This window comes from Gouania willdenowi, chromosome 6 (genome assembly GCF_900634775.1).
Source record: "Gouania willdenowi chromosome 6, fGouWil2.1, whole genome shotgun sequence".
NCBI lineage: Eukaryota > Metazoa > Chordata > Actinopteri > Blenniiformes > Gobiesocidae > Gouania > Gouania willdenowi.
Genome location: NC_041049.1, coordinates 17015005 through 17040759, shown reverse-complemented (window position 1 = coordinate 17040759; position 25755 = coordinate 17015005). Strand labels below are relative to the sequence as shown.

The following is a 25755-nucleotide window of genomic DNA, read 5'->3' as shown; positions in this document are numbered from 1 at the left end:
AACATCCGGATGGATTATGTCAGTGTGGTCAACATGAGACTATTTCCCATGTTCTATTGGCCTGTGGATGTTATTCTGTTGAAAGGGGAATGTTATATAAAGAACTTTCAACTCTTGGGCTGACAGTGTTTTCAATAAAGTCAATATTTGCACCAAGAACAGGGTCGATTTTAATAGATAAGGCAGTCATGAGTTATCTCCAATCTACCAACCTCTATTTGAGAATCTAAAATGGAGTGAATCTAAGTGAACAGAAGAGGGCAGCATTACGCTTCTTTTAGTGTACAGCCTGCCGGAAACCATTAGAAGAAGAAGAAGAAGAAGAAGAAGAAGCATGACCTGGAAGTGCTACCTATCACTTCCGGTTACAATACAACCTATGCAGCGCTGCGGTTATCATTCGTTCATCGTGGTATGTATTTACTTTCCTACTTTAACTTATTATTATCGCGCATTGGTGGCCAAATACTGTTTTTTAATAGAATGTGTGGAAATGTAAACTGAAGCATAGCAGCCGTTGAGCGGCCAGTGTTGTTACGTTTGTAACGAGTAGATAAAAGCTAATCTCAGCTAGCATGCTAAGTCCACTGAGCTGCTCCCTGCTGGAAGTCAAACTTTGCCCCTCCTCATGTTAATGTGACTCCCAGATTCCTGTGATTCCGATGAAGACGGATAGAGTTGTTCAGCTGAATATTTACATAGGAGAGGATAGTATTCATACGATGTCAACAGTCAAAGCACGGGCTTCATTATGGCGCAAGTGCTCATGCGTAAACTGCCACTGCCATCTTGTGACGGTTCTTCAGCTAAACAGGACAAGCTTCGAAGTAGCTCTAGCTCCAACTGAAGTTCCAAACGAAAAGCCCGTGCCCTTGGTGGAAAAGCCCTCTGTGTGGTTTTTGTGTTCTTTTCTTCCAGCCTGATCAGCGGGATAAAATGATGATGACCCCCCCAAAGGAGGGGGTTCCCAGTATGATAGACAGGGTGATGAAGATGAGGAGGGAGGAGCAGGCTCGGCATGTGGTTCTGGCCTGGGCTGTTCTTAACGTCTGCTTGGCTGGGATGATTTACACTGAAATGTAAGTCAGTGTGTGTGTGTTCTAATGTCACACATGTTTGAAAAGGAGGTGAGGAAAGCCAAACATTTGTACTCAGAGAAGCAACAACACCATTTCTCTGCCATTGACTCTGCTTCTGTATGAAGAGGGCTTAGGCAAATAACAAACTTAAAGCCCAGAGCCCTTGCTGCTGCAAACAACCTGTGCCTGGCAAACAATTTGAATACCTTCTATTGTAGATTTGATTAACAATCCCTTGATAAACTATTAAAAACAATGCAATTTAACTAAAAATAAATCTTCAATGAAATAAATAAAGTAATACAAATGAAGAAGCCTAATAGATAATTGTTTGGACCAGCTGAGGGCGCTGGTAACCCAGTGGTCATTGGCATGCAGATATCCTTGCATTGAAGAAGAGAAGCTATGCTAGCAGACAGACCTAATAGAAAAACGGGACTTTTACAGATATTCACGTAATATTACAGATATTTTTTCGGTGCTAAAGGGGTGAGGAATCATTTATGAACATGTTTAAGAGTAGATGGCGGCAAGAAACAAAGTAGTAGCAGATTCCGCCCGCCGCCTACACTTTTAGACGAGAAGGATATATGCTGTTTAAAAAAAGTACTGCGTTTCAATTTTCAGAGCATCGATGTGAACCGTGATACCTAAGAATTGATTTTTCACTGCCTTACGATTAATCGTTACATCCCTAATGATGACTGACAAATATTCCGTTATTTTTTTTGAGGGAAAAAAATACAAAATACTGTATTATTTTCCTTTTATTTTTGATTGTCAAAAGAATTGATAAACTATTCAAAACAATGCAATTTAACTAAAAAAATAAATCTTGAATGAAATAAATAAAGGAATAATACAAATGAAGAAGAAGCCTATTAATTTAAATTCTGGTTCTATAGTAAAAAAAATGCAAAACTGCATAATAGTTATTTTTCTTTTTAAAAGTCCAACTGAAAATGTATTTTGTGCCTTAACAATTGGACTTTTTTAAAAAAAACAGTCATTGCAATGTATTTACATCAGATATTTGTTTGGACCAGCAGAGGGTGCTGGTAACCCAGTGGTCTCTTGGCATGCAGTTATTCTAGCAGTGAAGAAGAGATGCTATGCTAGCAGACAGAGCTAATAGAAAAATGTGACTTTTACAGATATTCACGTAATATTACAGATATTCTTTCACTGCTAAAGGGGTAAGGAATCATTTATGAACATTTTTAAGAGTAGAAGGCGCCAGAAAAAAAAGTAGCAGATTCCGCCCGCCGCCTACTCTTCTGAACAAGGGGATAAATATATAGCGCCCTCTGCTGTTTAAAAAATGTACTGCGATTAAATTTTCAGTGTATCGATGTGAATCGTGATACCTATGAATCGATTTTTAACTGCCTTACGATTAATTGTTACATCCCTACAGGGAGCAAATATTTATTCCTGGTGATTGTTTTCCAGAGGTTTACTGGGCTTTTTACCAGTGATTAGTTCCTATCCTCTTCTGCTCCACGGTCCAAACTGAAGCCGTGTGTTATTGTCGAGCTGCTGCTTCAAAACTACAATCAAAGGTGAAAACAGTTATCATGTGTGATGTTCTGTGTTATAGCAGACAATAAAAGGTTTGTGTGTTTTTCCTGATAAACGTGATACTCAATGTTCGTCCCTGCCTTCCCAACCCCCAGACCTAAAGCGGAATTATCTAAAGCCGAATAAACTTGTTTTCCATGTAAAACTTGTTCGGGAATTAGCATTTCCATGTAAACACAAAGCAGAGCACTTGAATTCGGAATAATTTAAATCGGAATAAATAATTTGGAATTAAAAAACATCATGTAACCGTGGCCAATGACTACAGACCCGTCGCTTTGACCTCTGTGGTCATGAAATCTTTTAAACACCTCATGCTCTGCCACATCAAGGACATCACCGACCCCCTGCAGTTCACTTACAGATCCAACAGGTCTGTAGATGATGCTCTAAAGTCAGTATTACCTGCAGCACTGTGTATATGTTTATATATTTATATTTGTATATTTATTTTCCTGGAAAAAAAAAAGATAAAAGAAATAATGTATCCTTTATCCTGATCATCTATCCTTGTTATGCTGTTTTTTAAAACTGTACTTAGCAAAATGAACTTTTCTGATTCAGGTCAGGAAACCTGCTGAGCAGATACTACAGTATCACCTATTGGCCGATCTGGTACATTGGTAAGACACTACAGCTACTCATTGATATTGCTTGGCCTGACCACTATAGTCTGTCTTTGACTGATTTTGACCCTGGACAAATCGCACTAACACACTTATATTCACTCAACATCAACATGTGTGGTCGCAAATGCATGGGCTGTAGGATAAAGCAGGGTTCGAGAACATTCAATTAAGCCCAGGGTCTGTGTTATTTACACATCTGCTCCAGTGAGTGTCTTCTTTTATCTTACAGTTTTTAGAACATGTACTCGAGCCAGACCGATACGGAATCTTTCAGGCTAATACCGATACCGGTTTTGAGAGTTTTAAAAAGTAGATACCAATGTATCTGTCAATAACCGATATATTGGTCGATATTTGAAATGAGAACAATGATATACACAGGATATATATACACTGTACATGAACATAAATTTGTATAATACCGAAAATATGATTCAAGACAAAGAGGCAAAACACTACTAAATTAAAATAAATAACTTTAATTAGTAACACTGTCAACATAAGGTCTTTTTTTTTTTCAACCTTGGGGTTTCCTGAAATGTCCAGTAATTGATACAACAAAGAGTTATAAATATAGATTCAAATTCTATTTTATATACACATCACACACAATACATACAGTATCAGATAACTGTACCCTATGCTTAAACGTTCTCAAAATATAAATCTAGTTAAAATAAAATGCAGTATAATAATATCTGAGGTGCTGCATTTGTCACTTTGTGCACTAATCCTGGCTACTCTGTATTTTTAACACACTTTAATAAACAAAACAAAAAATGACTCTGGGGTCGCTGGACATTTGTGACATCAAAATGGGGTCACAACACGAAAAAGGTTGGGATTGGGAATCTCTGACATAATGACTGTGAAGCTGATGATTAATAACAGAAGGCAAACTTGAACAAACTATCATATTTCTGGGATACAATGTAAAGAAAAAAGTTGCTTGTATCACAAATAGTAAACATGGATAAATCAAATAACTTTAAAGTTGCATTTAATCAGCTGGGCTATTGATCAACGTCAATTAATTTGCAGCATTAATTAAGGAAACTAGTTGATTAATGTTTTGTTTTCCTTGTTTTTCACAGAACTAGCGTTTGCCTCCCTTTTCAGCCTTAATGCCCTTTTTGACTTCTGGAAGTATTTCAAATACACAATGGCTCCTTCTACTATTTCTTTAACCCATGAGCAACACCAGGTCGTGGGATTGAGAAAGACAAGTAAGAATCCTTCATGAATAAAATTGTGCATGTTTTTAATCACCAAGTAATTTTATTTCCTTATCTTTTCCAGGTATCCAGGCCTCTCCGCCCCAGATGCCAGAGAAGAAGGAGACTCCGCTGCCAGGTCAGAGCGTGCTGAGCTTCAGCCCTTCTCGTCCTGCCACCATCAGCCCCAAGTTTTCCCCCAGCTGTGTTCCCGGGTATAGCCCCCCTCTTAGCAACCCTTCAACACCAGGCAATGCGGGAGGCGCCTTTTCCCCCTCAGCCGCCTTTGGAAAAGTTTGTGCTTGGTTTTACTACATCAATTTCTCAAGTTGTTTTAATTGTATTTTTTACGACTGCTTGGTATTTTTTGTCATCTTCAGGTTCTGAACTACAGTCCTTCCTCAGGCTCTTCTCCCTATAAGAGCAGTTTGGGTTCAGCGGAGGGATTAGGTCTAAGAGCTCGGTACCGCACTTCCCCTTCTGTGTTTAACTCCCCTGGAAGCAAAGAGGACTACATGGAGGACCAGAAAAGCTTAGAGAGGTTTTTACGCTCGGAGGAAGAGAAAAGCCATCAAAGCCAGCTAGGTTAGTACTTTAAAAGAATTCAACGTGTGAACAATTAGAGCAGGACTAGAGGAATTTAAGGAATTAATCCAGGTGACAATAGACACGCCAGCACCAAACATGCATGAGGAATATAAAGATAAATGTCTGTTTGTGTAAATCTGGATGGAATCCAGCTCATCATTTCCTTGCTATAAGACAGTGGTTCTCAAACTTTTTGGGTGTTCCCCACTGTGAATGAAGGTGAACGAATTGCCTGCATTAAAAAAAAACAAATGCAAAAGTACAATAGAAAACAAAAAAGGAAATTCAGTGTAAGAATGAAATGAACTGACAGGGAGCAAGTAACATCGTGTTTCATAATAAATCAAGAACTAAATTAAACTAATCACCTGCATAAAAAAACAAATGTAAAAGTGCAGTATTTAAAAATACAGGAAATAAAGAAATAATTTTTTGCAGACACAAAACTTCAGAAAACAAAAAAAGAAAAAATCCTTTTATTTTTGGCACTTTAGTTCTATGTCACTTTTTGTTCCTGGTCGCATATCTAATCTAATAATTTAATGCTCTTTTAATTTTAAGGCTTTTCATTTAGTTATTTGTGTGTAGGCATTTTGTTTAGTGTTAATGATCTTTATTGATTAAAATTGCCTCTTGTTTGTTGCACCCCACCTGTCATATCTCCATTCCCCTCTTTGAGAAACATTGCTATAAGATATCCATGCTCTAGGCTGTATGAACTTAACCACTGCTCTGTAATAAATGGATGCTGGGTTTCCTCTGCAGGCAGTCCAGAGTCGGTGTCTCAGAGCCACAGACCAAAGTTTTGGAACTATAACCGTACAATGGGAGACTATGCTCAGAGCCTGAGAAAATTCCTTTACCAGCCTGCCTGTCGCTCCCAGGCTCCATCAGCAAACAAGGACGAAACAGACCTGGGCTCCAAACAGGCTGCAGAGGAGGTCAGTAGCTCAGACATTGATATTTACTGTAGCCTCATGGAGGTCATGTCAGATTTGTAATGAATAAACAAATTAAACACGTCCTCCTGGTTTGTAGGTGTGGGCTCGAATCACAGCGAGCTGCCCAGAGATGGATCGTATTGATAGCTGGACGGCCAAACTCAGAAATGTAAGTAGTTTCTTTCAGGCTTTAAAAGTGTAACCAGATTGAAAAGGTTGAATATATCACATGCATCAAAAAGCAGCAGCATGTGTTTGTAAAGAGACAAGTGATGCTGCACAGTGTGGTCATTAAACATCGGCACTAGGGCTGGGCAATATGGACCACAACTCATATTGATATTGTTTCTGAAAATGGCAATATACGATATAAACCTTGATATTTTTAACTCAAAGTCTTCTCAGAAAAACAATTCTGGGTTAAATTTGCTGATGAAAAATGCCACACAGACACATTTATTAACAAAATAGCTGCACAATATGTCCTACTTTTCTTTTTGTCCTCTAAGGGACAGCACGTGTGAGTGAGTTCAGTAGTGTGGCTTGTTTAGGGTTAGGTCTGGGTTAGGATGCACTCAGTGATCATCCAACTGTAATTTTAATGTATTTGTGAGAAGTAGTGAAAGCAGTGACTCCTAAAATGCGTATTTTAATACAAAATAAGCTTAAATTTGTATCTCAGAAATATGGAAACACTGTTTGACTGTACTCTATGAATAACATTTGTATGTTGATTGTATAAATCAAAACAAGTAAAAAAAAAAATATAGATTTATCTCGATATAGATTACATTTTTGATATTGCCAGAATAGAAAACTTGATATATCTTGAATGACAATATATTGCCCTGCACTAATCTGCATTAGTTCAATTTGTGTGTCCTTTGTGTGTTGTCCGTTGCAGTGGATCAGTGACACCATCTTGGTTCCCATAGTGAAGGAGATCGACTCAGTGAACAGTCAGCTCAGGAGGATGGGCTGTCCAGAGCTGCAGATTGGAGGTAAACCAGCTCCTCATTGATTCCAAGCTTTAATGTTGGATGATTTTAACAATGACACTGTGTTAAGTTTTCTTAAGTCTTTTTAAGGCTTCTATGGTTCATCAGAGGTTAGTTTAAACAGTTGCAGGCTGGGTGTGACCTCAAATGATGATGCATTATGGGAAGTGGAGGCATAGTGTATTGTTTTATCTTTGGGAAGTGTAGTTTTTATTGTTGTTCCCCTGCTTGTAAAGACTTGAGGAAGAGGAAGAAACAAAAGGATGACAAAAGATTTGCGTACATTCCTGACAACTCATAAATAAAACCAACAGGTGTAATGCCAGCGCCAACGATCCAAAACATGCCAGTTTATATTAAAAAATATGTGCTTCCTTATAAAGGAAGCATTTGTTAAAAAGGCACTTTGAACAAACACTGAAACTTTAATGTTGTTTTGCACAATACATTTGCTGGAACAAAGTTACTAATACGTTCAATTTATTTTGCCAGGACACAATATGGAGTTTCAGCAAAAAAACCAAAGCAATTATTAATATTAATCGCAAATAACTCAGTAAAATCATGTTTTTTTAATCATGATTAAAAAATGTAATTGTTTGACAGCACTATAATTTATTTAGATTTTCATTTATTTTGAATACATAAAAAGTAGAGTATGATGCTAATTAAGTTAACTGACTCATTAATCCAGTGGTTCCCAATCTTTTTTTAGGTCGTGACCCCATTTTGATTTCACAAGTTTCTGGTGACCCCAAAGACCTTTTTTTTTTTTTTTTTTTAAAATTAGTTTTTGACTATGTTTGTGATATAGTTATTATGAGCAGCACTATAGTGACGAGATGCATCAGCTCACATATATTTATACTGTGTTTTTCTTTTTAACTAGATTCATATTTGAGGAAGTGAAAGTATAGAATAATACAGTTGTTTGAGATTGTGTGTAGTGTTTTAATTTGAAAAGGAATAATCGTTTTTAGTAATTTTGTAAAAATGAGTTACTAGACATTTTAGGTGACCCCAGGGTTGAAAAACACTGAATGAATCCCTGCCTTCCTTCCACAGAGGCCAGCATCAGCAGTCTGAAACAGGCATCAGTTATGAAAGCCTCGATAATTCCAACCCTTAACTCATTAGTCCAGTACCTGGACATCACACCCAACCAGGAGTATCTGGTGGACAGAATCAAAGGTAAGTGGAGCAGTGCAGGTTGTGTGTTAGTGTTGTTTGTTGTATTTGTGTGTTGAATGCTCTGTTTTCTGCTGTCAGAGCTAGCACACAGCGGCTGCATGAGCTCCTTTCGCTGGAATAGAGGCGGTGACCTAAAGAATAGGAAGTGGGACACAGACCTCCCAACTGACTGTGCTGTGAGTCGCCACTCGGACATGAACAAGTGCAATATTAAAAAAAAAAAAAAAAAAAAAAAAAAAGCATCTCGCCACAAACTGTTGATTCTCTCTCAGATCCTCATGCATGTGTTGTGCACGTACCTGGACTCCAGGCTGCCCCCACACCCTAAATACCCAGACGGGAAGACCTTTACCTCTCAGCACTTCAGTCACACACCAGACAAACCAGGTAGAGAAATGCTAAAGCACTGAATGTGGTCGGAATGATTTTAATGTCTATCATTTGTTTTGGTCTGACAGATGTTACCAAGGAGAACCTGTTATGCATCCACCAAAGCAGCACAACTCCTCCACATTACCAGCTCATATACCAAGGACACGTTTGCAGTCTCCCTAAGGTGACAGCCACTCCCATGCTTTTCTTTATATTTATTGTTTTTATTAGTGAATCGTGCTCAGAAATCTAATTATTTAGTAATTTACTACTACCGAAATCCACATGGGTTTTCAACACGTTTCTTATGTAGTAGTAGTAGTGCTGCGCAATTAATCGAATTTTAATCGTGATCATGATTTTGGTTGCCACGATTAAATTAACCTGATTGTTGCAAAATATTTACATTTAAAATAAGGGCTCTGCACTCTGTAATTGTGTGTTTATTCAGTTTGCCTTTGGTACATTTTAAATTCTCAGGTTAATTTAAAAAAAATAATTATTTGTGTAGTTTCATTTTAAAGCTCAATTTTGTATTGATATCACAATACACATTGTGATATCAATAATTACACATTTTTATTTTAAAATAAAATGTATTAAAAGAAATTTAAACTTGCGGGAACAGGTGAATTGTAGCTAACTGTAATCGAAGTACTAATATCAAAAATAAATGTTTATCAAACTGTCAAATTACATTTTTCAAAAAAGTTTAACTTTTGCTTCTACAACAGATTCTGTTTATGTTACATTCTTGAATTATTTAAAAAAAAAAAGTAACCATACATCTATAAACATGTACAGTATGTTTTAATGAAATAAAGTGTAATCAATGGCCAAGCTACAATGCAGTGAGGAGTGAGGTAGTTTACGTGCTATGCATATATTTGCACAATTAAATGTTTTTGGGTTTTTTGGTTAAAAAAAAACATGATTTTGGAAAAAAATTTTGTATCAATGTGATTATTAGGGATGTAACGATTCACTCAACTCCTGATACGATTCTGTCACAATTTATTTTACAAAATGGGAATGTAGACAAATATTCCTTTATTTTTTGGGGGGGAAAAAACTAGAAAATACTGTACGGTTTTCCTTTTATATTTAATTGTCAAAAGAATCCCTTGATAAACTATTCAAAACAATGCAATTTAACTCAAAATAAATCTAGAATGAAATAAATATAGGAATGATACAAATGAAGAAGAAGCCTATTAATTTAAATTCTGTTTCTATAGTAAACAATGCAAAACTACATAAGTTCTTTTTCTTTTTAAAAGTGCAACTGAAAATGTATTTTGTGCCTTAACAATTGGACTTTAAAAAAAAAAAAAAAGTCTGCACTGTATTTACGTCAGATATTTGTTTGGACCAGCAGAGGGCGCTGGTAACCCAGTGGTCTGTTGGCATGCAGATATCCTTGCAGGCAGAACTAATAGAAAAACGTGACTTTTACAGATATTCACGTAATATTACAGATATTCTTCCGGTGCTAAAGGTGTGAAGAATCATTTATGAACATGTTTAAGAGTAGATGGCGGCCAGAAAGAAAGTAGTAGCAGATTCTGCCCGCCTCCTACGCTTTTAGGCGAGATGGATAAATATATAGCGCCCTCTGCTGTTTAAAAAAAGTACTGCGATTCAATTGTCAGAGCATCGATTTGAACCGTGATACCTATGAATCGATTTTTAACTGCCTTACCATTAATCCTTACATCCCTTGTGATAATTGTGCAAATAGCACAACGTATCACCAAATAAATGTTTTCTTACACCTTTATTATGTAGTGCAGCTAAAATTACATTCCATCCTACTTCAAAAAGGCTTATTTCACCATATCTTTTGAAAATTTAGATTAATATTTCTTTTGATTACTGTTGTCCTTCACGAAATTAAGTTTTTTTTTTTCTGTACTAAAAGCAGTTTGTTTTGTTAAAGGCGTTATAATATTTAGCCTGTTAGCAACAGCCTGCGTCAAAGAAAAAAACCAATCGTCTAAACGTGTGATGTAATCTTTAGTGACATTATAGGATGTTATGTGTGTTTTTTAAACTTTCATTATGGTGACATGAACTCTTTTGGATTTCTATTACAGGGCAGAAACAATCTGTTCCACACAGTCCTCATGTTCCTCTACGTGATTAAGTGCAAAGAGTCTGGAATGCTGGGGTGAGTTACAGCATCTCTAATGTCAATGCAAAATGATAAAGCATGTTTTTAAAGATTGAATTAGCATGAGTTTTGGTCATTTTCTTTTAAAAGATTTGAATTATGAACTGTCCTAATTGCGTGTGTATAGATAGTTTGTGTGACCTAAAAGGTACATTAAACACATTTTATTGCTACTATTCATCGTTGTATGACTTCACAACTGATCAGTTTGTTATGTCTGTTTTATTTTGCTTTTTAGGAGAGTGAACATGGGCCTGTCGGGTGTCAACATCTTATGGATATTTGAAAACTAATGGACTTTTTTTGACAAAAACTGAAGCAGGTGCTACAACCTGAGGACGTCCTTATAAGGGACGAACTAAAGGAAAAAGATGCTGTACAACTGGCCTTTTTTATAGTGTTGGCTCCATTTTTATCTACTTCTTTGTTCCTATGCTTGTTTGTGTAAGTGATTATTATTTCAACAGAAAAAAAAACAGAGGACACTCCTGCCATGTGTCTGAATAAAAATGGACCTGTCGTCATAAGAAAACAAAGCACACGAGTCAATTTAGTCACATTTACCTGCTTGTTAGTTTTTGTTTTTAATTGCCATTCATTTCCATTCGTTAACGTTACAAACTCCCATAAATGTTGCCATGTTTTTTGTGTGTGTTTATTTTTGGAAAATGTCTCAAAATGTAAAAATGAAAGATTTTACAATCTTACTTTAGTGTGTTGTGTTCTCTTTATAGATCTGTATTGAAGTGTTTTTGGGTTTCACTTGGTGGCAGTGTTGTTCATTTTATACTATTTGACCTTAACATTCTCCTCTGATGCACAATTGCACGAGTTTTGGCATAAAGTGGTATCATGTGCAGCATCATGACCATTTAAATTACATGTTCTCATCCTCATTTAGGACTGGAGAGGTTAAACACCTATGAGCTACAGAAGGAAAAGCATAAATTAGCATTAAATTGTTAAACCCAGTAATTAAATGTTTTTTTATTTCATTAGCAGGCTTAGCTTTATAGCATATGGAAAGACTAATTTATATTTCATGAAACTAAAATATTTGAGTTGTGAGGAAGAACTTAACGTTTTTTCCTAATACTTAAAATGTTTATTTTTTTGGCAGGTTTTGTATTTAAGACATTTCTGCTAAATGTAAAATACGGGTACATTTAAATGTAGAGCAATGTCTCCCAAAGACAAAAACAGAAGTCGTTTGGCAACAACTGCATTGAACAGGCAGAAATCGTGTTTTGTAGTTCATGGGGGGGTCGTTGTTTGCTAATCTAAACTCAATTTCCCACAATGCATTGAGTAGGGTACCTTTTTTTGCTGGGAAATGTAGTCCCTGTGTTATCTTCTGATGGATTATAAGCAACTAAAACATTGACATTTGATCGTTTTAATTTACCGAACCAATAAAAAGCTTTGCGTTTAAGATTAGATGCCTTAATAACGACTGTTACTTGTGTTTTGTGTGGACTTTAAACATGTTTTTAATTAAACTACATGACCCACAATGCACCATGCTAACATCCGCTTGACTTGCTATCAGTGGAAAAAGGACTTTGAGAAACTGCAGCGATGTCAGTCCAGGTTGTGGCAGCGAAAATGGCAGAGGTCGATCTCAAAGACGTCCCAACCGGTAAAGACTTACCGGCCGGATCCCCAATGACACCCACGTCGGACGGCAAGAAGATCCCCAGAAACGACCAACACGAGGCCGGCACGTCCCCCACGGCTGAGCCCTCCGTCAAACCCGGGGAGGGCAGCCTGGGTTTGCTCACCCCAAACCCCGCAAAGATGCCCCAGGCTTCGGCTATGAAGCGCCCGGACCCGCAGCAGAACGGCGGAGAGGCTTTCGTGAACCGGGACGGCACCGTGGCCGAGGCTCCGCGGATGAAGAAGGTGAGAGAGCCGAGCCGAGCCGCAGTGAGGGCTGCTGGGTGAACGCTGGCATTGTGGTTGGACGCTAACCACTTAGCTGGAGCTGATTCAGCGGTGCCAGCTAAAGCCTTTAATGATACACTGCCGTGTATGGTGGCTGGACTGACAGCAGGGCACACTTTAGTACACGTAGCATCGTTTTAGCTGACATTCAGACTAAATCACTGACACACACACTTGTGGAAGACAACACTGTCCGTAATGGAGCCTTAAATGAAGTTGTGACGCTACACTGAGGAGTTTACATTGTTTGTAATGATGGAGAAACAGAAGCTTTTTGATTCAATAAATCAATTCTGTGAAGTAATTTAAGTGATTGATATTGTGAAACGTTTGGCATCCCATTGCACTTCATATATAAAGAAAAGTAAAGGCAAATACTTTAAACTGTAATTCGTATATGTTGTAGATCAGAATAAAGGTTTTACATATAAATGTATATATTTGACAATATTTCCTAGTTCTATAATATGTGTATTTGTGCTTCCTTATCATTGGATCAAAGTCGTTTTTGACCGACTTATAACTTCTAATTAAGGAGTCAAAAGTTGCCTAAAAACTTTCCCCAGTGCACCGATACCACTTTTCCCCATATTGATACGATACCGGAACTTATAGGTTTGGATACTTGCATATCCCGAGTACTGATACCGATACTTATACGTATGCACGGACACACCCAAAAAGCATGAGTACAAAATGCAATGAATTGAGACAGGGTTTTTTTTTGTTTTTTTAATTATTATTCTTTACTTGTAACTTGATTGTTTTTTTTTTTTTTTGATTTTTTTAAAGACTAAAGAACAGACAAATAAAAAAACAACTCTTCAGCACTGATCCACATTTCAGACTGAAAACACATGAATATATTGCCCAGGTCTGTGACTCAAACAGCATTACATTTCAGTCAACATGCAATGTTATGTATCTGAACTATAAGTAACGTTGTCTAAAGATGATTATGGGGAACTTAGTTTATTTACTGTAGTTACCTGTGGTGCTGACTGAGGGGGTGGCATGCTTAGATTTTATACAGCGTACAGTGTTTTTGATGTGATCCTAGCAATGACTTCCTGGGTAATGGTTTAAAAAACAAATGCTAATATTTGAGATTTGGGTGGAGAACTATTGCGATTGCCAGGACCCTAATGTTTTGATCAGGGATGAGAACTTCATGAATTTTTGTTGGGTGTGACTTTCGGTGCAGATACGTTCTTATCTTCGGAAAGTTCTGTTGTAACTTTTGCTAGTAAGGCTGTCTCTAGGGATGTCCCCATACAAATTATTCACTTCCAATACAATACCGATATCGATCCGATTTGATATCAGCACGAATCATACATACTTTTATTACTTATTTTGTAGTGTGGAATGTTAGAACAGGCTTGATCAAGTGATGTTACTCAAACAGAGAACAATAGTCAGTAACAGTAGGTATAAGAGAAACTGACCCATTTATTATTAACCAATTGGTTACATTAATTTGAACCTTCAACATAATATCTACAGTATTCTACAATTAAATAAATATAATATAATATATATATCGGAGATTTTAGATGCAGTCCGATAAAATCCAATATTTGTTTTCTGGCTGATATCGGACCGATATCTGATATTGATATCGGATTATGGTCCGTTATCTGCCTGCATCTGAAATCCCCAAAATAATAATATTTTTTAATTGGATTTATTGAGGTTATTTTTCAGTATTTTCTAATTTAGGTTTTATTTATTATTCAGAATATTCTTTTGGTTAAAATGTATAAATGTAACTCATTGGATTATAATAATTAGGTCAGTTTTTCTGCTGTTGCTCACTATTGTTCTCTGTTTGAGTAATATCACCTGATCAAGCCTTTTCTGACATTCCACACTACAAAACAATGAATACAAGTATAAATGATTAATGCTGATATTGGATCGGTATCGGCCAATATTCAAGGTCACAATATTGGCATCGTATCAGAAATGAAAAAGTTGTATCGGGACATTTTGAGGTACTCAGTCACCGTCTCATTATAGTCAACACAAGTTAGTGGAATAACATTAGTTGGGAGAGATCCAAGTGCTCATAAAGGCATTTTAGCATTCAAAAACATTGAGTTCCACCTTGTTTCAAATTCCTGAACCAGTTCATCAGAAGGGTTCTCAAAGTGTTCCTAAACTTCTACAAGACCCTGGCTAGGGCTGGGCGGTATGACCAAAAATGTATATCACAACGGTTTCATGGTATATAACAGTATTTTATTTTTCATGCAAAATCAGGTGTTCACAGCATTTTCTACTGAATGAGATCAGAATCAAAATCGGGTTTATTTTGCAGAGTATAGTAAAAAATAAAAATAAAAAAATAAATAAAAATAAATATGAGAGATGAATTACTGCAGTCGATTAACATAGGATGGTGTATTTTACTGTCATGATGAGTGAATATTGTAGAATAATTCCAATGGCTCTTTGCCGTGCTCGCTTAGCTTTAGCATTAGCTTGATTTCTTGCTTTATATGCTACATACTCAGTGGTGTGGTGGTTTGTTATGGTGAATAAAGTACCATTTTGTTTGCAGCTTCACCAGGACTTATTTCAACATTATAGGAATTACAAATTTCAATCTTTTGCTTTCTTTTTTTGTGTATTACAGCCAACATGCTAAGCTAACCATGCTTAGGTGTCCGTGAGTGTTGTTCTCCTGTAGCAGAGGCATGCGTACGCAGGCACATGCTCACATGCAGCTTCAGAGCTTTCAATTGTGTCTTTCTTATCCATTTACACGTATGATTTACACCACAACTAACACCAGAGCGCTACTGTTTACCTTACCATTTAGAAGTGCAATGTTAAAAAGGATCTGAAACGCAGCGCAGCATAGTGTTCCAAAAGTTTGTAATCAAATACACCGGTACGGCGGTATATTAAAAATGAATATTATAATGAAAATATATACCGGTATTTGGTATGAACTGGTATACCGCCTATCCCTGGCCCTGAAATATTTTTAAATAGAAAGACCACTTTCCTTGCGCTTGTGCCAGAAGTTTGGCACAATTCTCAGCATTGTCTGTAATGAGTCGATGTATCTTGTTTTTAAAGACACCTTCATCAATAAGTTGTTCTAAAACGTTGTTGAGGTTTGCAGCTGTGTGGGGATTGAGGGAAACCAGTCACACCCAACAGGACAGAAGACAGTTTAAGTTCTTCATTAATGCAGTGACATGTGAGCGCAAGGAATGCTTCCATATTAACAGATGTCCACATGTTTACAGTCATGTTTAGATAGCTTTCTGTTTAGCTTCTCTGCCCACCACAGAAAAAGACAGTCAGTTCTGCACAATCATTGCAACTACGGCCTCATCCAGGTCAGCTTGCTGTCAAACCATATTAAAATAAAAGGAAATAATGTTGTTTGTAGATTCAAGCATTGGTCTTTCTGTTTAACAAGTAAAAATGCCATTCTCATACCTTGTGCAGTTACTCCAGTGGCTGGATTATAACATCTGCTTAACCTGGGGTTACTATAGTAAGAGACTGAGTGCTTTAAATACACATTGTGGTAAATTTAGTCTTAACAGAGGATGTTTGATTTACTTAAGAGTTGTGTATAATCCGTGACCTGAGGGACCTCCTCTTACCTGGTATGCTCGAGCCTGATTTAGCCTGAACAACACCTACAGTTGGTGACTTTGGCAAAGGGAGCTCCTGCCCTTAGGGATTACTGGTAATATTGAGGTCAGACTGACTTAGTTTGTTTTTTTTCTCAGCAGGTGAAGTGGCCGCTGGTTGTGGCATTCACTAAATGTGTGTGAGAATCTCTGCACTCGGAAGGAAATGTGAGGGAAGGTCAATGTTCACAGAATGAGCCAGTGTTGATAAGATGTGGAGATGGTCTTCGCTTTGGGCTATACAACAAGAGTTTGCATGTACGGTAAAGCAATTACTGTAAGGCAGGGGCGTCAAACTCATTTTAGTTCAGGGGCCAAACACAGACCAGTTTGAACTGAAGTGGGCTGCAAATTTTAGATGGGGGGAGGGGGGGCAAATTCAATATTACTGTATTGTCCCCTGGTTTGCACTTCCATGTATAAATGATATATGAATGAAAGTATGTGAGTATGTTGGTCCCTGCAGGATCTTCACTTAAATTTCCCTGATTTTGGGAATTTGGGGACATTTCATGGAATAGTTTGAAAAAAATTTGCTAAATTTTGTAGAAGTTGACTGTTCTTTTAACAATTTGAGATAAATGTCCGCCGTCATGTGATATAAGAACTGGAAAACTGAGTTCTGCAAATATTGTGGATTTTAATTGAATTTTTGTATTTGGAGGGGTTATGATATCTCCAACTAAATTAGATAGATACAGTAGATGGATAGATTCCTTTATTGTCATTCAACATAACATCAGAAATGCACTGCAGAACAAATTTACTTTACATTCAGCTACAGTAAAAACAGTTAAATAAGCAGCGCAAATACAAAAATAAAACAGATAATTTACAAAATGTTTCATGTTGTTTCTGTCATTTTTACTTTCTCGAGAGGGCCAAATTTGATGCTCTCAAGGGCCAGATTTGGCCCCCAGGCCTTGAGTTTGACATGTGTTGTAAGACGATAAATGCTGTTAAACAAATGAGTAATAAATGCATGTAATGCTCAGTGTGGAAACCGTAAACACTGGGTTATGTTGGACGGATACTTAAAACAGTCCAAGTCTGATTGGTTGTCCTCAGTTCTCACCACCCACAGTTAAGGTGGAGAACTGTCATTCAGGCAGCAGCTGGATTATACAGCGAGAGCATCAACTCTGCACCAGTTGTAGGGAATAGGAAACTTTTTTTTTTTATCTTCAGCAAGCAATAAAGACGCTTGATGGAAGTCAAAAAGGTTTTAGGCACCCAAGGCCCACCTGGTGATTCATACTCGGGGGACATCCGCAGCCACATCTGGATTATTGAGGAGACCAGATTTGCATACAGGACCATGGTATATATTGTTTTATGTAAATGACCTCTGAGCTTCAGTCTTTAATACGTCTGTGTGAGAAAGTAACTTAAAGAGAAATATCGGTACTTGTTGAATATTTAGTAAAACTGACTCATGATAGCTTTTAGTTTATTTTGTGTATTTTAGCGCGCTCATTGTTTGAAATGGTAAATCTTTGCATAAGGATTCCATGCTACAGCGACCATTTTTATCATTATGTATGCTTAAATTCACATTTTTCTTACCAAAAACATTTATTGTTCATTTTCACAGATTAGTGTAGAGGTTCCCAACCTTTTTCGTGGTCGTGACCCCATTTTGATATCACAAATGTCCTTTCTAGTACTAGTTTTCTGATCATGTTTTTTCAAGTGTGTTACAATTACAGAGTAGCCAGGATTAGTGCACAAAGTGAAAAGTGCACCACCTCAGATATTTTTATATCGCATTTTATTCAAACTAGCTTTATATTTGAGAACGTTTTAGAATAAGATACTAGAGATGTGAATCTTTGGGTGTCTCACGATTCGATTCCGATTCTCAGGGTCACGATTCGATTCTTGTTTTAACCGATTTTCGATTAAAAAATGTATACAATGCATAGTGTTAAGGCAAATGAAATTTGTATAAGACAAAATGTAACATTAATTCATGCTAAACAAATAAAAATAACACACTCCTTATGCTGTCTATGTAATACATTGTAAGTTGGGGTCGCTGTTGTTTCCTGTGGGGATCGTGTCAGACTGTAAAGGTCTGGGTGAGTTTGTGTGTTTTGGCCTAACACTGTTGCCGTAGTAGTCGGAAGTCACCATCTAGAAACCCCATAGCCTACTGGTCTCTACTAAGTTATTGTATTTTCGGCTTGAAAAAAACATATGCTTGTGAGTATATTTAAGTGTACTGTTTGTAAAAGTTTAGCATAAACACTGTTAAATAAATCATCGCGATTGTGGTAAATGTTAGCATGAGCATATACATGGGTTTTCCCATAGACGTTAGCATGAAGCTAGCAGACTTTTTGTATAGTGGTATTTTCTATTTATGACAACACTATTATGTATTTTAGTAATGTACTATGTAATGTTATTTTTTCCCCCACCCCTATAGGATACAGTTATTGGATCTTTATTGTGTGTAATGTGTATTTGAAAAATAATGATAATTAGGGATAGGAGATAGGGACCAAAACTCATATCTCAATATTTTTATTAATTTTAATTCAAATAAAGTCTTCCGAAAAAGACAATTCTGGTCAAAATTTGGTGACGCAAAATGCCACACAGCCACCAGACACATTTATTAACAAACAGTTGATTTGGTTGATCAACTAAGGATACCTTGATCTGTGATGTCAGGCTTCTATGTTGTAAAATAGAGACATTTTTGGTCATAGATGTTCAATGTTAAATATTCATAGGTGGCCATATTAGATTTTCCAATGTGGCAATGCCAGTCAAGCTTACTGTCAAATAGGCCTCATATTTAGAATCCCTGAGGTCCAGAACCTTAGAAATGTGTTCAGCAGGTCAAAATCTGCAAGTATGCCAAATTTTATGCTTGTAGAAAAATAGAAGAAATCTATCTACCTGTGTTTCTTATGTTGTTCTGAGAAGTAGTGAAAGCAGTGACTCCTAAAACAAGTATTTTAAAACAAAAAAGGCTATAAAATCTATATATATATATATATTGCTATAGGCAATATTGTAATTTTCTCTATCGCCAAAACAGAAAACTGGATATATCTTAAAGGGATAGTTCGCCTATTTTAGACATGACGTTGTATGCAATCCTCACCATCACTATAGTGCATACACATTGTTTCACTCAGTGGTCACCTCCCTGGTCCGAGTTCTGGCCGTTTGAAGTTGGTCAAGAAAGTAGTTCCGGTTAGTTTCCGGGGCCACATGACTGTGCGTTTTTAATAGAAAAAGAGATATGCGTTTGAAAGCTTGATTCATTTACATCACAAAACCACCCACAAAAAAAAATCATACCTCCAGTTTTAATCGGCACTATTTTCTCTTCCGTTTCCATCAATCCGCGCTGCCGTCTACGTCATTGGTGCGCCTAATCCCATCAGCTGTTGATAGCGCGACTCGCGGACAACATGTCTGACTCCGCCGATGGCAACTCTATCGGCATCTGCCATCGGCGGAGTCAGACATGTTGTCCGCGAATATTGTCATACATTAATATTATTCCCACACGCGATTATGGTCACTGTACTTTATTTTTTTGTGTGACATAATGCAGATATGTATAAGCTTCAGTAATCAATGATAGTGCAACATCTCTCCATTAAAGTAATATAAAGATAACGTTATGGGACATTGTCTGATCCACTGTGGTCAGCTGTAGGTTTATTTATATACAGTACATGGAAATGTGTGGCTTCCAGCTCAGTGCATTATAAACATATACGAGCTCAGCCAAAGCATCTGCTGAGCTGTGCGTGCCGGCTGCAGCAAAGGCTAAGCAAGCCATTGCAGCTGATGATGCAAGCATGTGCAGGCAGGCAGTCAGTTAGCAGTGTTGACTGACCGACCGACTGACTGACTGAATGACTCGCTTTTAAATCCTCGCCCTTATCATCACATGAAGAGATTAAAAGGCCAGCTCTCTGTTGTAGGTGAGCCCAGATGTAAGCTGTTTGAGAGGCAGTGATGAGTGGGATTGTCTCCTCCCTCTTCATCCCTGGGGAGAGATTTTTAGGGTCCATCTATAAAGTCAGCAAAAAGATGGTCCATTGTTCTATGAATCTGTGATAACCACATTTATTTATTTATCTGAATAATTACCTCCGCCAAGCTTGAAGTGCAAAAGCGCAAAGCAGTAAGGTTATGTTTTACTCTCCATTTACCTGTCCGTCAGTCAGTTTGTCTGTCTGTCTGTCGCCTAGATAAATTGAAAAGTTATGAACGGATTTGGGTGAAATTTTCAGCAAAATTGATAAATAGGACAAAGAACAGGTGATTTAGTGATGTTCTGGCTACCAAAACAAAATATATATATATATATTTCTCTATGTATGTCCCATTCATTTTCCCATCCACACTATGGAACTTCTTGTTGATGATGTCATAGGTTCAATCAGAACACACTTCGCTGATGATGTCATCAGTGCTCCAATTAGAAAACTTTTCCTCACAGAGCATGGTTTGTAACAAGGTTGCAATATTGTGATAACTATTTGACAATAATATGATTGTTATTTCAAATGCTAAAGGTATGTTTTGATTATCAATGAATCTAATAGAGTATATAAAATCAATGTAGGACTACAACATAGGGTGGAAATGAGCTGCTTAGTGGAGTTCTGCGCTTTCCTAGTGCTTTTTTAGTTTCCACTGTTATCAAAGTCACCAAAAATGGTGGAACAGGTGGTAAAATAGGATTTAAAAAAAAGAAATTGGTTAAAAGTTGCACACTAGAATGAGCAAAAACAGACTGAAAAAGTCGTAAAAGGGGTTCAAAGTGTCAGTGTTGGAACAATTAGTTTAAACTGGCAAATAATGGGCTTGACAAATCATGGATGTGGTTAAATTGGCAAAAATAATCATGAAATACGCTGAAAAGAGGTTAAAAGTGACAATGGGTCAACATTTGTGACATGGGGGGAAAAGTGATGGAAGTGCAGAAAATGTCTTGAAAGTGGAAATGCATTTAAATTTGATGGAGAAGTGGCAGAAATAGGAGTAATGTAGCAAAAATGCATTAAAAGGAGCAAAAATATGGGAAAAAAAGTGATGGAAAATAAATAGGTTAAAATATGGCAAGTTTGGTGTAGTTGCAAAAAAGGGGCGGAGTCCACTCCAGCGAGGATGAAAAGTGAACTATCAAGAACTGTGGCTCTTTTTTTTTTTTTTTTTTTTTTTTTTTTTTTTTAGCATTTAACTCCTTTAATGTTTTTTTCCAGGTTCTAAATAAATACCAAAAAGACACAATTTTGAAAACATTTTCTCTAAAAGCTGACATTTGGCACTCGTTTCAAAGACTTCTTCAAGTTTTAAGAATCATGCAGCCAAATATATTTTTGAATGAATGTGGAGCAGGAAGCTCTGCCTCTCATAATGTTATGTCATCCAGTAAGCTGATCTTCCTGGTACTACTGCTTACTAGTTAACAGGCTTACAGCCAATCTTGCTCGCTTTGCTTAAAAGAAGTGTCTGTAAGATGTGTGGAAGGACGAGTCGGCTCAGAGCGTGTGCGCTGTCAGATCCTGATTGGACTCTTTTTTTTTTTTTTTTTGTGCCATTGAGTTGTGTGAATAATAGATATATATATAAAAAAATGTAATTAGTTTTGAGCATTAAGGCTTTTGTTTATTGCTTATGTTGATAGAAATGTTCCCTTGAGTTTGTTTAGTGTTTCATTACTTGCATTATCTGAGTTTAGAGGTTTACAAACCCTTTCTATGATCAAACTTCAATTCAATTGGTCTAGAAAAAAAAAATGGCCAAAGGCTACATTCTGCATTGTCATCCTCCTCGTCCAAGATCATTGTGCAACCTCATTCTTTAATGACAGAGGAGAGGATGTGACTTTAATCCCACTCTTTCTCATTTGTGAGTCATGGCTACGATGGAGCTGGTCTGTGTGAGTGAGTGCAGGCAGAGCCCAGTGGTAATTACATGGATTCTATCTACTCTCATCCCGGTCAAATCATTGTCATCGTCGGCCTAAATATCTCACAGTTTGGATCGACGGAATCTTCATTGGAACTGTTGTACTATTCCATCTGTTTTTCCTCTATGATGAACTGGTATCCTGTTTGTTTTGAGATGGAGTGTGTTTATGGCACATTTTAATATCATCACAGCCTTTACACCACAATTACATTCCGGTCGCAGTCCATTATTGTAATATATCATGTCAATAGCATTTTTATTTATTTGTATGTACTTTTAACGTCATGTTCTGGACAGTTATGTGTAAATTGTGCCACTTGGTAGTAAATAAGTTTCCCTATCTGATCTTATTAATAGTAGGGCTGCACGATTATGGCCAAAGTGATAATCATGATTATTTTTCAATATTGTAATCATGATTATAATCACAATTGATTATTATATTAAGGCAAAATCTGTTCTCATTGCACTACATTTAAACAAACAATATGCGTACAGTTTACAGTGCAAAATTGGAATTATACTAAAAAAAATAACCCAAGAATTTAAAATGTACCAAAGGCAAAGGGGTCTATTCTCCCTTCTGGACTTAAGCGCTTTTTCGCGCCCCTGCAGTTATGCACATCTCCGTCTAGGATGCTGACACGCCCTCCACGTGTAAGGAGGCTAAAAGCGCGTAGTCTGTCAATGGAGGAGGTCTGATGGAAAGGGGGCGGTGATGTCATTTGTTTGGGCTGTCTCCAAATCCCGGAACATGGAGCTTTCCCAACGCTTGTAAATGTCATTGAAATCTGTGAGAATTATTAGGCGCCCTTTCAATTTGAAAGACCTTCTGATAAACAATGTCACAGGTTGATTTGATCAGATCATTGATCAGATTATTGCAGTGTGACTGAGGATCGGCCGCATTCTGTCCGAGTCACAATTAAAATCTCTTCTTGATCATCATCATCATCGCTGTAAAGCGTGACCGAGTTAGATATGCTGGAGATATGAGGAAATAACACGGCCGCAGAGCGTCCTGCTTTTACACAGAGGGATGTTTACAGTGAAACAGAACTATTGGCTTCCATAATACACAGTTTTAAATATAAATTGTTTAAAGCAACCTGAGATGAGCCTCATTGAAATATGTGTGGGAACAGTTTCTGTAGTGGATCAAACTGTAACTTTACGTTGGACAAAGTATGGAAAGAGTTGAATCACTGTGACCAACTTGGACAGAAGTCTGCATCTGTCAGAGTTTTAATTAATCGTGCAGCAGCAGCTGAGTGATCACAGCTGCTGCTGCGCAACGCACGAGTCTGTGTGGCTTGAAATGTAACTAAGTCCATATTTCTAGTGCAATATAATGTTTCACCTTATTGAGGAGCTGCATTTATTCCAGGTTTAGAAGCGCGTAAGAGGAAAAGGACTTATGCACACTGGAGAAAGTGCGTAAAGCCAGATTTGAATGGGAACACCCACATTTCAGGGCAACTCCACCCACAGTGCGTAGCTGGGATGAAGGCGCGCAGTGACTGACTTAAGTACAGGGGGAGAATAGTGCCACTCCGCAGCTTTTTGGACTTGCGTGCATGGGAGAGTAGAGCCCTAAATGAATAAATACACTATTACAGAGTGCAGAGCTCTTATTTTAAAAGTAAACATGGCAGATGATCAGGTTCACTTAATCATGGCAACCAAAATTGCGATCATGATTAAAATTTCATTAATTGTGCACTCCTAATTATTCATAGAGAATTTTAAAACCTGCACAGACACAGTGCAAGTTTTAAAGTTTGACATCATGAGAAAAGTAGTAAAATATGTATTTCTTTGCACTCAAGGAACATCATTGTTTGTGTTCCACAATATGTTATTGCACATATTGTTAGTTTTATGAGTTTTGAAGATGCAAAGTCACAATTTTTAACTTGATAAATGTTAGATTTAGTTGTATTTACTTGTTTTTTGTTAAATAGAGCAGTTATTGTTCCCATTCTGCACAGGGTTTGAAAAAGAAATGTTTAATGAGGCCTGAAGCGAAGCAGGAAGAGTCGATAGCTTTTAGTTTATATTTGAGCAAACATCTTGTTAATGATTAATCAATGAGTAAAGGGTTTCTTAGTCAACAGAAAACAACTGGACAGATTTTATGGTTATTATGTTAATTTGTTTGCCTAAAATTCAGCACAAGAACAACTGATAAAGATATGAAGGTGATAATGTTTTTTTTTTGGTTTGTTTGAATCCATTCCACATATTATGTGATTGAAACCCTGGCTTTGTGTGTGTTCTCAGTTTCTTAATCCTCCATCTGCCTTGTCACAAAATCTTAGTCACTTATTATGACTAATCGCAGACTAGAACAGAGCTATATTTCCCATGCAGTTTCCTTTGCAAACTATTTGAAGTGACAACCGTACACTACACACACTCCTCAGGAACAACACCTGCTGTGTGTTATAGTTGTTGTCTTTTGCAGCCTTGTCCGGTTTTCTCACAGTTTTGCACCATGTTCCTGTTCCCACAGCATTCGTCTTTGCAGCACACAACAAAGACGTGCAGCATCACTTCCATTACTTCAACTGTTCCACTCAGACCAGCTCAGAAAAAGGGGCTGGAAGTGGTTTACACCAGTTGTAACCAAATGGGATGATCTGATAGTGTTTTTATGCGTGGAGGATAGGAGAGGTTTCCACAGGCGGAAGTTGATCACATTTACCCCTGATTGTGACTACTATAATATCACATGTAAAGATGAATATGAATAGAATACTAATAATTAATGCAAGAAAAAAAATTAACTAAAGGTTATTTTGGCAATACTTTGATATAAAACCAAACAAAGCTTCACTTTAAAAAACAAGTTCTGATGAACTACGGCCGGGCCCGGGGAACATCTGCGCGCCAAATAGCACGTACCCCGTTCCAGAGAATTCAGTCAAATGATTCGGTTCCACCGAGTAAAACAAATACTTTTGTGCGACATAAAATAATCTACGTTGAATTGCCTTTGAAGCGATATGACACATGACAATGTTCCGATAAATTTAGAAATTACCGGAAAAGGGGGTGGGCCCCTGGGCCCCTCATCAAATTATGCGAGGCATAATCTTATTCTACGTTGAATTATCTTTGAAACGATATATCACACGACTATGTTGCCATAAATTTGGAAATTATCGGAAAAGGGGGGTGGGCCACCGGGCCCCATTTCAAAAAAAGGGCTCCTAGCATCTCATCATATTCATTCAAAGAGTATTCATACCAAACTACTGTTCCGATCTAATGAGAACTAACTGAGGAGTAGTCGTTTGAAAAATGGTGACCCCCCCCGGCGCCCCCATGACTAGTACGGGGTAATGGGCCCCATTTATATATTGTATGTGCCAATGATTCAGTACCACCAACCGTCATAATATTTGACTCGCAAATGAGAAATTGACATT

The 25755-nt window shown here is 37.3% G+C and overlaps 2 protein-coding genes across 2 annotated transcripts in view; both read left to right on the top strand.

The window, feature by feature from the left end:
- The first annotated feature begins 305 nt into the window (after positions 1-305).
- Positions 306-11409, top strand: tmem209 (transmembrane protein 209). The gene is made up of 15 exons (XM_028450421.1): positions 306-412; positions 919-1079; positions 3225-3283; positions 4384-4515; positions 4589-4797; positions 4884-5088; positions 5857-6032; positions 6130-6201; positions 6937-7033; positions 8096-8221; positions 8300-8397; positions 8494-8608; positions 8680-8777; positions 10690-10763; positions 11005-11409. The coding sequence occupies exons 1-15, from the start codon at positions 335-337 to the stop codon at positions 11057-11059; spliced, it is 1755 nt and encodes a 584-aa protein (XP_028306222.1). The 5' UTR covers positions 306-334; the 3' UTR covers positions 11060-11409.
- Positions 11410-12284: 875 nt separating this feature from the next.
- The window catches only part of ahcyl2b (adenosylhomocysteinase like 2b), a 58802-nt gene continuing 45331 nt past the window's right edge, over positions 12285-25755 (top strand). The window contains exon 1 of the mRNA XM_028450420.1: positions 12285-12668. Within this exon, the coding sequence (XP_028306221.1) occupies positions 12345-12668 (324 nt within the window). The 5' untranslated portion in view covers positions 12285-12344. The remainder of the gene's footprint in view (positions 12669-25755) is intronic.